This window comes from Salvelinus namaycush, chromosome 15 (assembly GCF_016432855.1).
Source record: "Salvelinus namaycush isolate Seneca chromosome 15, SaNama_1.0, whole genome shotgun sequence".
Lineage (NCBI taxonomy): Eukaryota > Metazoa > Chordata > Actinopteri > Salmoniformes > Salmonidae > Salvelinus > Salvelinus namaycush.
The window spans coordinates 15,723,949-15,739,895 of NC_052321.1; the positions used below are offsets into that span (position 1 = coordinate 15,723,949).

The window sequence follows — 15,947 nt, forward strand, 5'->3', positions numbered from 1 at the left end:
ATGGTCCCCCAACACCAACTGTAAGAGTATGGAGGCCATGGTCACCCAACACCAACTGTAGGAGTATGGAGGCCATGGTCCCCCAACACCAACTGTACGAGTATGGAGGCCATGGTCCCCCAACACCAACTTTAAGAGTATGGAGGCCATGGTTCCCCAACACCAACTATAGGAGTATGGAGGCCATGGTTCCCCAACACCAACTGTAGGAGTATGGAGGCCATGGTTCCCCAACACCAACTGTAGGAGTATGGAGGCCATGGTCCCCCAACACCAACTGTAGGAGTATGGAGGCCATGGTTTCACCGACACCAACTGTAAGAGTATGGAGGCCATGGTCCCCCAACACCATCTGTTGGAGTATGGAGGCCATAGTCACCCAGCACCAACTGTAAGAGTATGGAGGCCATGGTCACCCAACACCAACTGTAGGAGTATGGAGGCCATGGTTCCCCAGCACCAACTGTAGGAGTATGGAGGCCATGGTCGCCCGACACCAACTGTAAGAGTATGGAGGCCATGGACCCCCAACACCAACTGTAAGAGTATGGAGGCCATAGTCACCCAGCACCAAATGTAAGAGTATGGAGGCCATGGTCACCCAACACCAACTGTAGGAGTATGGAGGCCATGGTTCCCCAACACCAACTGTAAGAGTATGGAGGCCATGGTCCCCTAACACCAACTGTAGGAGTATGGAGGCCATGGTCCCCCAACACCAACTGTACGAGTATGGAGGCCATGGTCCCCCAACGCCAACTGTAAGAGTATGGAGGCCATGGTTCCCCAACACCAACTGTAGGAGTATGGAGGCCATGGTCCCCCAACACCAAGTGTAAGAGTATGGAGGCCATGGTCCCCCAGCACCAACTGTACGAGTATGGAGGCCATGGTCCCCCAACACCAACTGTAAGAGTATGGAGGCCATGGTTCCCCAACACCAACTATAGGACTATGGAGGCCATGGTTCCCCAACACCAACTGTAAGAGTATGGAGGCCATGGTTCCCCAACACAAACTGTAGGAGTATGGAGGCCATGGTTTCACCAACACCAACTGTAGGAGTATGGAGGCCATGGTTCCCCAACACCAACTGTAGGAGTATGGAAGCCATGGTTCCCCAACACCAACTGTAGGAGTATGGAGGCCATGGTCCCCCAACACCAACTGTAGGAGTATGGAGGCCATGGTTCCCCAACACCAACTGTAGGAGTATGGAGGCCATGGTTCCCCAACACCAACTGTAGGAGTATGGAGGCCATGGTTCCCCAACACCAACTGTAGGAGTATGGAGGCCATGGTTCCCCAACACCAACTGTAGGAGTATGGAGGCCATGGTTCCCCAACACCAACTGTAGGAGTATGGAGGCCATGGTCCCCCAACACCAACTGTAGGAGTATGGAGGCCATGGTTCCCCAACACCAACTGTAGGAGTATGGAGGCCATGGTTCCCCAACACCAACTGTAGGAGTATGGAGGCCATGGTTCCCCAACACCAACTGTAGGAGTATGGAGGCCATGGTTCCCCAACACCAACTGTAGGAGTATGGAGGCCATGGTTCCCCAACACCAACTGTAGGAGTATGGAGGCCACACTCTCCCTCTCTTTCCACATTATTTTCTTTCACTCCCTCTCTCCATCTGTCATCCCCCTCTTCTCTCAGCTATAAGACATATCAGCTGATCTAATTCTATTCTAATAAGGCATATTCATAGTATTCACATCTATCTCCAGGTTAGGTATTATGACTGGTGTCACCGCTGTTTGAGTAAGATGGCGCCGATAGAGATGGCAGCTTCGCTTCAAGTCCTTAGGAAACTGTGCAGTATTTAGTTTTGTTTGCCCAGAAAACCTTAATTGTGTGTGTGTGTGTGTGTGTGTGTGTGTGTGTGTGTGTGTGTGTGTGTGTGTGTGTGTGTGTGTGTGTGTGTGTGTGTGTGTGTGTGTGTGTGTGTGTGTGTGTGTGTGTGTGACTATGCCCTCTGCTAGTTCTGGACCTCTCCTGACCTTGAGGAAATCAGTAGACTTGGGGAGATGTTGGTGTAATACCCAGACAATATGTCCAATTGAATCTTCCTTAGTGTGTGTGTGAAGGAGAGTGAGAATGTATCTTTGTGGGACAGAGAGAGAGAGGTCTCCGATGGAGCTAATGTCTCTTTTGTCTTACTCCTGCTCTGCTCCTTGTTTGCGTTCGGTTATTACCAGTCTTCAGCTCTCCACTTATCAACCCCAGAAAGACTCCCAAAGTTAGAGAGGAGAAAATGAACCATCGCCTGAACCAGACGTGGATTCCGTCTTAGCCTCTTGGAAAAATACAATTTCTTAATGTCACCCTCTCTCCCCGCCTCATTCACTCTGCAGAGAGCAGCTTTCAGTAAGCTCTTGTGTGATTGGTTGTGTGTTGGGAGAATACAACCCTGACCCTTCCTCTCTCTGTGATACAGAGTAACAATACTACCATCAGAAACTTCACACCAGGATTAGAGAACTATACAATTATAGAATTGCAGGATTTTAGTATTAGAACTATTGAATTATGGAATTGTAGAATTGTAGAACAATAGAATGATAGAATGGATCAGGGAGACCCTACAATGCATCTGTATGATTTCCAATCCTGTTACAGGCCTGTTTCTGCTATCCATCTCACAGCGTATTGTCAAAACTTCCAGACTCTAGTCTTCAAGGGGGAAACTCACATTTTATTTGGGCCTATTATCTGGTCTGGTTAAACTGCTCACTGTGAAGTGGCTATGTTTTGTCTCAGTAAGCTAGGGAGAGAGTAGGTGGCTATCTTCCCTGTGCGTGTTTTGTCTCAGTAAGCTAGGGAGAGAGTAGGTGGCTATCTTCCCTGTGTGTGTTTTGTCTCAGTAAGCTAGGGAGAGAGTAGGTGGCTATCGTCCCTGTGCGTGTTTTGTCTCAGTAAGCTAGGGAGAGAGTAGGTGGCTATCGTCCCTGTGCGTGTTTTGTCTCAGTAAGCTAGGGAGAGAGTAGGTGGCTATCTTCCCTGTGTGTGTTTTGTCTCAGTAAGCTAGGGAGAGAGTAGGTGGCTATCTTCCCTGTGTGTGTGTTTGTCTCAGTAAGCTAGGGAGAGAGTAGGTGGCTATTTTCCCTGTGTATGTTTTGTCTCAAAATTATTCTAGTCTTCAGCATGAGATCTTCAAGTCATTAATTATGCTCACGGTAATGATGGTGTGATGTATTGCCACGTGTGTGTGTTGTTTGACATGCTAATGAGGTTAGCAGGAAATAACATTGAACTGGATTAAATAGGAAGTACTGCTGTGTTCTGATAGGTCAGTAGATAAACCAACGAACAAGGTTTTGTGGTACTGTTGATATCTACACACGCACATGCGCACACACAGACACAGAGACACACAGAAAAACACACACACACACACACACACCAGGAGCCAGAGTAGAGAGGGATAGCCGTAGCCCCAGCAGGTTTGATGAGATGACAGTGGACAAAATGCTGGGAGCTCGGCTGTCAACCTGTCACTTACTGACAGATCTGCTGTTCATACGCAGACCAGGCAACACCACAGAGAAAGTGTGGACTTGTGTGTTTGTGTGTGTGCCTATGTGTGTTTGTGTGTAAACCTATGTGTGTGTGTGTGTGTGTGTGTGTGTGTGTGTGTGTGTGTGTGTGTGTGTGTGTGTGTGCGTGTGTGTGTGTGTGTGTGCGTGTGTGCGTGTGTATGTGTGTGTGTGTGTGTGTGCATGTGTGTGTGTGCACGCGTACATTCTTCCACGTGTGTGGGTATGAGAGAGAGCGATCGAGCCGTCAAAACCCATTCTGATTTCTCACTCCAAACAGCATGTAGTTGAGCCCAGTACTGTAAATACATTAGACCCTTTTCCAGTACACGACACATTGACTTCACACACAGATGCTTGTGACTCTTGACGGCAGTAAGAAAGCCATCTAGATCTGTGCCCATTCAACACAGACTAGATTTACATTTGTATTACTTTTAAACAAAATAACTTTTTGGGGTTCTCGTACGCTTACAATGATGTTTTGATTCCTGCTTGAACAGTCGCTAAGATTATATTTCCAGCAGCATACCAAGCCAGCAGCATACCACGCTACATACCACTGCTGGCTTGCTTCTGAAGCTAAGCAGAGTTGGTCCTGGTCAGTCCCTGGATGGGAGAGCAGGTGCTGCTGGAAGTGGTGTTGGAGGACCAGTAGGAGGCACTCTTTATCCCAATTCCCCAGGGCAGTGATTGGGGACACTGCCCTATGTAGGGTGCCGTCTTTCGGATGGGACGGTAAACGGGTGTCCTGACTCTCTGAGGTCATTAAAGATCCCATGGCACTTGTCGTAAGAGTAGGTGTGTTTACCCAGGTGTCCAGGCTAAATTCCCAATCTGGCCCTCAAACCATCACGGTCACCTAATAATCCCCAGTTTACAATTGGCTCATTCATCCCCCTCCTCTCCCCTGTAACTATTCCCCAGCATAAGCATAAGCATAAGCATCTGGCTCTGGTTCCAAAGGTTGCATGTTTGAATCAAGTGCAGGAAATATGGTTTTGATATTTTGGTTTTAAGTCTATACCAAACCTTAACTGTTACCTTAACCATTCTGAGTTCATGCCTAACTTTAAGAATTCTGAGTAAAATGCCTGAATTTAAGTAAACGCTTAAACCTAATGTTAAATAATTTTACATTTCACGTTTGGAACAACTTTGAAATTTGACATTTGAAAAACATGGATGAACGTCTAATTCTGATGTGAGACTTTGAGAGCTTGTTGTGTTGTACAAATGAAAGGCCAGTTGGTTTGTTTACTTCATTAGCAATTAGCAATCCATTAGCTAAAGCCTAGGCTGAGCAGCCATTGATTATGTGTTAGTTATCGATAGATCTGGGCTGGGCTGGGGGAGCTAGCGCTAATCCTGCCTGGATAGCTCCTCCACCTCTCTGCTTAGAGCTGCTACTCTCAGATGCTCTGCTTGGCACTGGGATAAAGTTATCATTACCGCCGAGTGTTGAAGTGAGTAAAAATCACCTGTCCTCGGTTGCAACACTCACTACCGAGTTCCAAACTGCCTCTGGAAGCAACGCCAGCACAATAACTGTTCGTCTGGAGCTTCATGAAATGGGTTTCCATGGCTGGGTCTAAGATCACCATGCGCAATGCCAAGCGTCGGCTGGAGTGGTGTAAGGCTCACTGCCGTTGGACTCTGGAGCATTTCTCTGGAGTGATGAATCATGCTTCACCATCTGGCAGTCCGACGGACGAATCTGGGTTTGGATGCCAGTAGAAGGCTACCTGCCTGAATGCATAGTGCCAACTGTAAAGTTTGATGGAGGAGGAATACTGGTATGGGGTTGTTTTTCATGGTTCGGTCTAGACCCCTTAGTTCCCTTAAAGGGAAATCTTAACGCTACAGCATACACTGACATTATAGACAATTCTGTGCTTCCAACTTTGTGGCAACATTTGGTTAAAGGCTCTTTCCTGTTTAAGCATGACAATGCCCCCGTGTAAAAAGCCAGGTCCATACAGAAATGGTTTGCCAAGATTGGTGTGGAAGAACTTGACCGGCCTGCACAGAGCCCTGACCTCAACCCAATCGAACACCTTTGGGATGAACTGGAAAGCTGACTGCGAGACAGGCCTAAACGCACAACACCAGTGCCCGACCTCACTAATACTCTTGTGGCTGAATGGAAGCAAATCCCCGCAACAATGTTCCATCATCTAGTGAAAAGCCTTCCCAAAAGAGTGGAGGCAGTTATAGTAGCAAAGTGGGGACCAACTCCATTTTAATGCCCATGATTTTGGAATGAGGATGAGCAGGTGACCACACACTTTTGGTGATGTAGAGTATATATACTGTATATACAGTGCCTTTGGAAAGTTTTCAGACCGCTTGACTGTTTCCACATTTTGTTACGTTACAGCCTTATTCTAAAATGTATTTAATTGTCTTTTTCCCACATCAATCTACACACAATACCCCATAATGACAAAGCAGAAGCAGGTTGTTAGACATTTTTGCTATTTTATAAAAAATATAAAAAATGCTATATCACATTTACATAGTAAGTAATCAAACAGTTCACTCAGTACTTTGTTGAAGCACCTTTGGCAGCGATAACAGCATAGTCTTCTTGGGTATGACGCTTCAAGCTTGACACACGTGTGTTTGGGGAGTTTCTCCCATTCTTCTCTGCAGATCCTCTCAAGCTCTGTCAGGTTGGATGGGGAGCGTTGCTGCACTGCTATTTTCTCCAGAGATGATCGATCTGGTTCAAGTTCGGACTCTGGCTGGGAAACTCAAGAACATTCAGAGACTTGTCCCGAAGCCACTCCTGCATTGTCTTGGCTGTGTGCTTAGGGTCGCTGTCCTGTTGTAAGGTGAACCTTCGCCCAAGTCTGAAGCCCTGAGCGGTCTAAAGCAGATTTTCATTAAGGATCTCTCTACATTTTGCTCTCTCTTCACCTTTTCCTCGATCCTGACTAGTCTCCCAGTCCCTGCCGCTGAAAAACATCCCCACACCATGATGCGGCCACCACAATGCTTCACCGTAGGGATGGTGCCACGTTTCCTCCAGGCGTAACACTTGGCATTCAGGCCAAACAGTTCAATCTTGGTTGCATCAGACCAGGGAATCTTGTTTCTCATGGTCTGAGAGTCATTTAGGTGCCTTTTGGCAAATCCCAAGTGGGCTGTCATGTGCCTTTTACTGAGGAGTGGCTTCCGGCCACCACCATAAAGGACTGATTGGTGGAGTGCTGCAGAGATAGTTCTCCCTCTGGAAGGTTCTCTCATCTCCACAGAGGAACTCTAGAGCTTTGTCAGAGTGACCATCGGGGTCTTGGTCACCTCCCTGACCAAAGCCCTTCTCCCCTGATTGCTCAGTTTTCCTGGGTGGCCAGCTCTAGGAAGAGTCTAGGTGGTTCCAAACTTCTTCCATTTAAGAATGATGGAGGCCACTGGGTTCTTGGGGACCTTCAATGCTGCAGATATTTTTGGTACCCTTCCCCAGATCTGTGCCTTGACACAAATCTGTCTCGGAGCTCTACGGAAAACTCCTTCAACCTCATGGCTTGGTTTTTGCTCTGACATGCACTGACCAACTGTGGGACCTTACATAAACAGGTGTGTGCCTTTCCAAATCATGTCCAATCAACTGAATTTACCACAGGTGGACTCCAATCAAGTTATAGAAACATCTCAGATATGGTAACAGGTTGCACCGGACCTCAATTTTAAGTCTCATGGCCAAGGGTTCGAATAAATATGTTTTTTTAAATAATTTTTAAATTTTTAATACGTTTGCTAAATTTTCTAAAAACCTGTTTTGCTTGGTCATTTAGGGGGTATTCTGTTTAGATTTAAAAACATATTTTATCCATTTTAGAATAAGGCTGTAACAAAATGTGGAAAAGGTAAGGGGTCTGAATACTTTCCGAAGACACATATATATAAAGATTCACACACAAATCTACACCGACACACACACACAAATTTGGTCCACTGTACACACACAGCAAAACTATATTTGTGCTTGTGTACAACAATCTCTCACAGTCTCACGTCAGAATTAGACGTTAAATCATGTTTCTCAAACGTCAAATTGAAGTGTTTGGTTACTACTCTGTATCTTTCCATGGTTAAGGTTAGGCATTAACTTTGAATGGTTAACGTAAGGGTTAGGTTAGGGATAGGCTTAAAACAAGAATAACTTTCTATCACTGGATTCGAACATGCAAACTTTGTAACCTGAGGCAGATGCATGCATACACCCATCCACCATCCCCATTTGTAATGCGGTAGCTGTCAAGGCTCAGGAGAAAATCCAGATGCAGACAGTTTTGAAGTAACAAAAGTTTATTAAAAAACGGGGAGAAGGCAAACGACAGGTCAAGGGAAGACAGAGGTCAGTAATCCAGAGAAGAGTCTGAAAGGTACAAAACGTCAGGCAGGCTCAGGGTCAGAGCAGGCAGAGGTCAGTAATCCAGGGTGGTGTGACAAGGTACAGAACGGCAGGCAGGCTCACGGTCAGGGCAGGCAGAATGGTCAAAACCGGGAAAACTAGGAAACAGGAACTAAAGAAAGACAGGAGCAGAGGGGAAAATGCTGTTAGGCTTGACGAAACAAAACGAACTGTCAACAGACAAACAGAGAACACAGGTATAAACACACTGGGGATAATAGGAAAGATGGGCAACACCTGGAAGGGGGGTGGAGGCAAGCACAAAGACAAGTAAAACAGATCAGGGTGTGACACTAGCAAAACCAAAACCTACTTGAAGGAAACAGTGTTCACTGTTTCCCCTAGTGGACAGTTTCCACATCATCCCCCGACGTCCCGTAGACATGAATAGACGTCGAATATCGACTTGTATGAACTTCTTATGGCTGCAATCCCGCTAACGGGATCGATATGACAACAGTCAGTGAAAGTGCAGGGCGTCAAATTCAAACAACAGAAATCTCATAATTAAAATTCCTGAAACATACATTTGTCTTATATCATTTTAAAGGTAATCTTGTTGTTAATCCCACCAAAGTGTCCGATTTCAAATATGCTTTTCAGCGAAAGCACTACAAACGATTATGTTAGGTCACCACCAAACCACAATAAGCACAGCCATTTTTCCAGCGAAATATAGCAGTCACAAAAAGCAGAAATAGAGATAAAATTTGATGATCTTCATCAGATGACACTCATAGGACTTCATGTTACACAATACATGTATGTTTTGTTTGATAAAGTTCATATTTATATAAAAAAATCTGAGTTTACATTGGCGCGTTACATTCACTAGTTCCAAAAACATCAAGTGATTTTGCATAGCCACATCGTTTCAACAGAAAAACTCATCATGTCCAAAAGTGCCATAACAGTCAGTAGAAACATGTCAAACGATGTACTGAATCAATCTTTAGAATGTTGTTAACATACATCTTGAATAACGTTCCAACCGGAGAATTAGATTGACTTCAGTTGAGCAATGGAACGGAGCTGCCTAACACGTGAACGCGCGTGGTCAAAGCATGGTCAGCTTGTGGCAGTGGTGACTAATTCCTGTCTCCTTCGGCCCCCCTTCACATTAGAGACATCAGACAAAGTTCTATTGACTGTTGACATCTAGTGGAAGCCGTAGGAAGTGAAAACTCATCAATATCTCGCTGTAATTTCAATGAGAGCTTGGTTGAAAATCTGCCACCCTCAGAAATAATCCAAACAGGAAGTGGAACTTCTCATGTTTTTGCCTGCCATATGAGTTCTGTTATACTCACAGACATAATTCAAACAGTTTTATAAACTTCAGACTGTTTTCTATCAAATACTAATACTAATATGCAAATATTAGCAACTATGACTGAGGAGCAGGCCGTTTACTCTGGGCACCTCTGTGCACCTTTCATCCAAGCTACTCAATACTGCCCCTGCAGCCATAAGAAGTTAATGTTTGTGCATGTTCCATCTCACCCTCCTGAGCCACCCTCCCCATCCCAGACTAAAGCTCCCCATGTTGGGCTAAAATTTGCCTCATCTCCGCCACTCCCCTCAGCTCCACAGCTGTGACTAATACCCCTGCTGTTCCCACTCCCACAGTGCAGGCATCCACAGCCCAGACTGCCATCACACTCCCCTTTCGCAGACTGCCACCAGAGCCCTGGTGTCACAGTCAGGCCATATGGCTGAGGCATTCAGGGACTGAGTGTGTGTGTGTGTGTGTGTGTGTGTGTGTGTGTGTGTGTGTGTGTGTGTGTGTGTGTGTGTGTGTGTGTGTGTGTGTGTGTGTGTGTGTGTGTGTGTGTGTGTGTGTGTGTGTGTGTGTGTGTGCGCGTGTTAGGCTGGGCCACAGTAGCATTTGGAGAATGGCGGCAAAGGTACTAGTGTCAGTATTTTACATTTCTGATTGTGATTACATTACAGTCAACTGGGCAAAGGCCATCGACTCACATGAAGCCCATAACTGGGAAGAGAGAGTGTGTGCGTTTGTAGTTTGTGTATTTGTGTATGTCCCGTGATCTCAGGTGGTGTCCGCAGTCCTGTCCTATCTGTAAACCCCCTGGCACACACACACACATCACTCCTGGCACTAACCAAATCAGTGCCATGTGTCTCTCATAGTGATGACACCCCCCAAAGGGACAGACAGATTTCCCCCGCCAGGGGGTTGAGGGAATCAGAGTATGATGTATGACACCAAGTCACACAACTACACACACATGCCCAAACAGGCCAGCACACACATACATATGCAGTTTTTATCTGCCCAACACAATTACACAAACACACTGGCTATAGATGCTGTGCATTATGCTGTTCATGTTAACTATACCATTAAAGAGGACCCTAGTACAGCCTCCTGCATTCTCTACAGGCTGACCAGGGACTCATAAACCTGTGTTTGTGTGCGTGTGTGTGTGTGTGTGTGTGTGTGTGTGTGTGTGTGTGTGTGTGTGTGTGTGTGTGTGTGTGTGTGTGTGTGTGTGTGTGTGTGTGTGTGTGTGTGTGTGTGTGTGTGTGTGTGTGTGTGTGTGTGTGTGTGTGTGTGTGTGTGCAAGCATGTGTGTGTATATATATGTGTGCGTGGGTAGGTGCACTTTTCGAGTGTGTATGCGTGCACAAGTGTGTGTGTGTATTCTCTGTGTGCAGTGAGCAGGAACTCAAAAAGACTGAACAGACGCTAACAGTTCCTACATTTAAAGATGTAGCAGCCTCTGTACATGCTGTTGACCTGGGAACATAACACAGTCATGTAGCAACTTTATACTGCACCACACACAGAGCTGAGGAATAGAGTACACCCGAGAGAGAGAGAGAGAGAGAGAGAGAGAGAGAGAGAGAGAGAGAGAGAGAGAGAGAGAGAGAGAGAGAGAGAGAGAGAGAGAGCGAGAGAGAGAGAGAGAGAGAGAGAGAGAGAGAGAGAGAGAGAGAGAGAGAGAGAGAGAGATCAGACAGAAAGTGAGAGAGAGAGAAAGAGAGAGAGAGAGAGAGAGACAGAAAGAGAGAGAGATGAGAAAGAGAGAGAGAGAGAGAGAGAGAGAGAGAGAGAGAGAGAGAGAGAGAGAGAGAGAGAGAGAGAGAGAGAGAGAGAGAGAGAGAGAGAGAGAGAGAACATTGATATTGTATTAACAATGCTCTGCAGAATGCACAGTAAAGGAGGGGCTCAAAGGGGGCAAGTGTTTGTGTTATTGAGAGAGTGTGTGTTTGTGTTATTGAGAGAGTGTGAGTGTGTGTTATTGAGAGAGTATGAGTGTGTTATTGAGAGAGTATGAGTGTGTTATTGAGAGAGTATGAGTGTGTTATTAAGAGAGTGTGTTTGTGTTATTGAGAGAGTGTGTGTTTGTGTTATTGAGAGAGTATGAGTGTGTTATTGAGAGAGTATGAGTGTGTTATTGAGAGAGTATGAGTGTGTTATTGAGAGAGTATGAGTGTGTTATTGAGAGAGTATGTGTTTGTGTTATTGAGAGAGTGTGTGTTTGTGTTATTGAGAGAGTATGAGTGTGTTATTGAGAGAGTGTGAGTGTGTTATTGAGAGAGTATGAGTGTGTTATTGAGAGAGTGTGAGTGTGTGTGTTATTGAGAGAGTGTGTTTGTGTTATTGAGAGAGCATGAGTGTGTTATTGAGAGAGTATGAGTGTGTTATTGAGAGAGTATGAGTGTGTGTGTTATTGAGAGAGTGTGTTTGTGTTATTGAGAGAGTGTGAGTGTGTGTTATTGAGAGAGTGTGAGTGTGTGTTATTGAGAGAGTGTGTGTTTGTGTTTGTGTTATCTCTCTCTCTCTCTCTCTCTCTCTCTCTCTCTCTCTCTCTCTCTCTCTCTCTCTCTCTCTCTCTCTCTCTCTCTCTCTCTCTCTCTCTCTCTCTCTCTCTCAGCCCCTCCATAGTGAGTGTATAATTATTACTATGGTATGATAAAGCCATTAACATCAGCACAGAGAGACAATACAGACATGTTTAAATAGTAGAGTAATTTCCCACTGTTACACTCATTTCATGCTTTGACAATTCACAGAGGAATCAATTCAAAGAGGAATCAATTCACAGAGAAATCAATTCACATGAGAGTAATGTAAAACAAAAGAAGAATTCTCACTTCTGAGAAAAATAATATGTTGGTCTCTCTTCTCCTTTATTATGTTCTTTTCATTTCTCATTGTCTCTTTCTTTCTCTCTCTTTTTCTCTCTCTCCCTTGCTCTCTCTCTCCCTTGCTCTCTCTCTCCCTTGCTCTTTCTCTCCCTTGCTCTCTCTCTCCCTTGCTCTCTCTCTCCCTTGCTCTCTCTCTCCCTTGCTCTCTCTCTCCCTTGCTCTTTCTCTCCCTTGCTCTCTCTCTCCCTTCCTCTCTCTCTCCCTTGCTCTTTCTCTCCCTTGCTCTCTCTCTCCCTTGCTCTCTCTCTCCCTTGCTCTTTCTCTCCCTTGCTCTCTCACTCCCTTGCTCTCTCACTCCCTTGCTCTCTCGCTCCCTTGCTCTCTCTCTCGCTTATACACAGACACACACACCTGAACGATAGACATTTTGCAGCACATAAATCTACAGAGATGTTTCATTAGACTATTGTCCTTGCCGTCACGCAGCATATGAATATTCAACAGGGCATGAGAGCAGCTTCACTGAAATACACTGTACACCAAGTGTTTATGTTTGTGTTTATGCTGTGTGTGTGTGTGTGTGTGTGTGTGTGTGTGTGTGTGTGTGTGTGTGTGTGTGTGTGTGTGTGTGTGTGTGTGTGTGTGTGTGCGTGCGTGCGTGCGTGCGTGCGTGCGTGCGTGCGTGCGTGCGTGCGTGCGTGTGTGTGCGTGCGTGTTCTCCTTCCTCTGAATTATTGCCCCTGTCCCCATGGCATAGGACTTTATTTTGGGAATATTCCTATAAATCATTTTGTCATTTACACAGCCACTGTTATTCTGGACAACACTGATTTGGAATGAGGTGGCGTTTTATAAATAAACGCATGTTGAGGGTGTGTGTCTGTGTGTGTGTGTAGGGGGGTTAACACATACGTTTCCCCTACCTGCGGTGACACGACCATAACTCACCCTACGCCACTGAGCCCACTGAGTTATGACAAATCCTCAGTGGAGAAACAGGGTATGTGTGTTTTGTGTGTCTGTGTGTGGTGTGTGTGCTTGCTTGTGTATGTCTGTCTGTGTGTGTGTGCTTGCTTGTGTATGTCTGTCTGTGTGTGTGTGTGGTGTGTGTGCTTGCTTGTGTATGTCTGTGTGTGTGTGTGTGTGTGTGTGTGTGTGTGTGTGTGTGTGTGTGTGTGTGTGTGTGTGTGTGTGTGTGTGTGTGTGTGTGTGTGTGTGTGTGTGTGTGTGTGTGTGTGTGTGTGGTGTGTGTGCTTGCTTGCTTGTGTATGTCTGTCTGTGTGTGTTCCCATGTTTTTCAGAAATCCAGGTTGGAAGATTCCCGGAATCAGGAGGGAATATGCAGGAAACCCTGAATCTTTCCACTTCTGGTTCAGATTGTTGCAACACGAAACACAGAACAGTTAGTCTATGTACTATATGATGTTGGAATATAAAGAGCAGTTCAGCACTTCTCCATTCTTTGGAGGGCAGGTGTGTATCTCTGTCATTCATCGATAAATTAAGTGTGAGGGAGAGAGTGTGAGTGTGTGTGTGTGTGTGTGTGTGTGTGTGTGTGTGTGTGTGTGTGTGTGTGTGTGTGTGTGTGTGTGTGTGTGTGTGTGTGTGTGTGTGTGTGTGTGTGTGTGTGTTTGTGTGTGTGTGTGTACGCAAACTTGTTTGTATGTTTGTACAGTGCATGTTTGCATGTGAGTGTGTTCGCATGTGTGAGTGTGTGTGTGTGAGGCCATGCTGAAAGCTGATCATACGCCTGCAGAGCAACTGAATCTTAGAAGAGCTCTTTCAAAAGTGATTTGAGGAGTGTGGAGAGAGAGAGAGAGAGAGAGAGAGAGAGAGAGAGAGAGAGAGAGAGAGAGAGAGAGAGAGAGAGAGAGAGAGAGAGAGAGAGAGAGAGAGAGAGAGAGAGAGAGAGAGAGAGAGAGAGAGAGAGAGAGAGAGAGAGAGAGAGAGAGAGAGAGAGAGAGAGAGCTCTGCATGCAGAATTCTGCAAAAATATCCTCCGTGTACAACGTAGAACACCAAATAATGCATGCAGAGCAGAATTAGGCCGATACCCACTAATTATCAAAATCCAGAAAAGAGCCGTTAAATTCTACAACCACCTAAAAGGAAGCGATTCCCAAACCTTCCATAACAAAGCCATCACCTACAGAGAGATGAACCTGGAGAAGAGTCCCCTAAGCAAGCTGGTCCTAGGGCTCTGTTCACAAACACAAACACACCCCACAGAGCCCCAGGACAACAGCACAATTAGACCCAACCAAATCATGAGAAAACAAAAAGATAATTACTTGACACATTGGAAAGAATTAACAAAAAAACAGAGCAAACTAGAATGCTATTTGGCCCTAAACAGAGAGTACACAGTGGCAGAATACCTGACCACTGTGACTGACCCAAACTTAAGGAAAGCTTTGACTATGTACAGACTCAGTGAGCATAGCCTTGCTATTGAGAAAGGCCGCCGTAGGCAGACATGGCTCTCAAGAGAAGACAGGCTATGTGCACACTGCCCACAAAATGAGGTGGAAACTGAGCTGCACTTCCTAACCTCCTGCCCAATGTATGACCATATTAGAGACACATATTTCCCTCAGATTACACAGATCCACAAAGAATTCGAAAACAAATCCAATTTTGATAAACTCCCATATCTACTGGGTGAAATTCCACAGTGTGCCATCACAGCAGCAAGATTTGTGACCTGTTGCCACAAGAAAAGGGCAACCAGTGAAGAACAAACACCATTGTAAATACAACCCATATTTATGCTTATTTATTTTAACTTGTGTGCTTTAACCATTTGTACATTGTTACAACACTGTATATATATAATATGACATTTGTAATGTCTTTATTGTTTTGAAACTTCTGTATGTGTAACGGTGGTCCTCCTCCTCTTCAACCGAAAAGGAGGAGTAGTGAGGGAACCAAGGCGCAGCGGGTTGTGAACACATAATTTATTTAAAGACAAGACGAAAAAACACGAACTTCACTATAACTAACAAAACAACAAACGGAGTAGACAGACCTGGACGACGAACTTACATTAAACACGAAGAACGCACGAACAGGGAAAATAGACTACACAAAATGACGATGTACAAAAACAAACCGAACAGTCCCGTATGGTGCGACAAACACTGACACAGGAGACAACCACCCACAACGAACACTGTGAAACAACCTACCTAAATATGACTCTCAATTAGAGGAACGCCAAACACCTGCCTCTAATTAAGAGCCATACCAGGCAGCCCTAAACCAACATAGAAACAGACAACATAGAATGCCCACCCAAACTCACGTCCTGACCAACTAACACATACAACAAACTAACAGAAATAGGTCAGGAACGTGACAGTATGTGTAATGTTTACTGTTAATTTGTATTGTTTGTTTCACTTTTGTGTATTGTCTACCTCACTTGCTTTGGCAATGTTAACACATGTTTCCCATGCCAATAAAGCCCCTTGAATTGAATTGAATTGAATTGAGAGAGAGAGAGAGAGAGAGAGAGAGAGAGAGAGAGAGAGAGAGAGAGAGAGAGAGACCGCTTACCCCTTCAAAGTGGGAGGATACATATGCAAATAAAAGATGACTGGTCATCAGAATAATCTGATCAGCTTGTGATGTCATGCTGTGGGTCAAAAACTAAGGATGATGTGGAAACCGGACACTAGGTGCAACAGTGAGTACTGTTATCTTCAAGTAGGTTTTGGTTTTGTTAGGTTGTTGTGGACGGGGATGGTGGATTGGCATAAGCAGAAAGTTAAATATATTTTTGCTTTAATTAAGCCTATCCCAAACCTTAACCCTTACTTAACCATTCGGTGTTACAACCTTAAGAATTTGGAGTTACATGC

General features: G+C 45.2%; 1 protein-coding gene across 1 annotated transcript in view; it reads left to right on the forward strand.

Annotated features, from left to right (window-relative positions):
* The first annotated feature begins 325 nt into the window (after positions 1-325).
* Positions 326-15,947, forward strand: part of LOC120059787 (kinesin-like protein KIF26B) — a 177,374-nt gene continuing 161,752 nt past the window's right edge. Inside the window, exon 1 of the mRNA XM_039008836.1 lies at positions 326-391. Coding sequence (XP_038864764.1) covers positions 326-391 — 66 coding nt within the window. The remainder of the gene's footprint in view (positions 392-15,947) is intronic.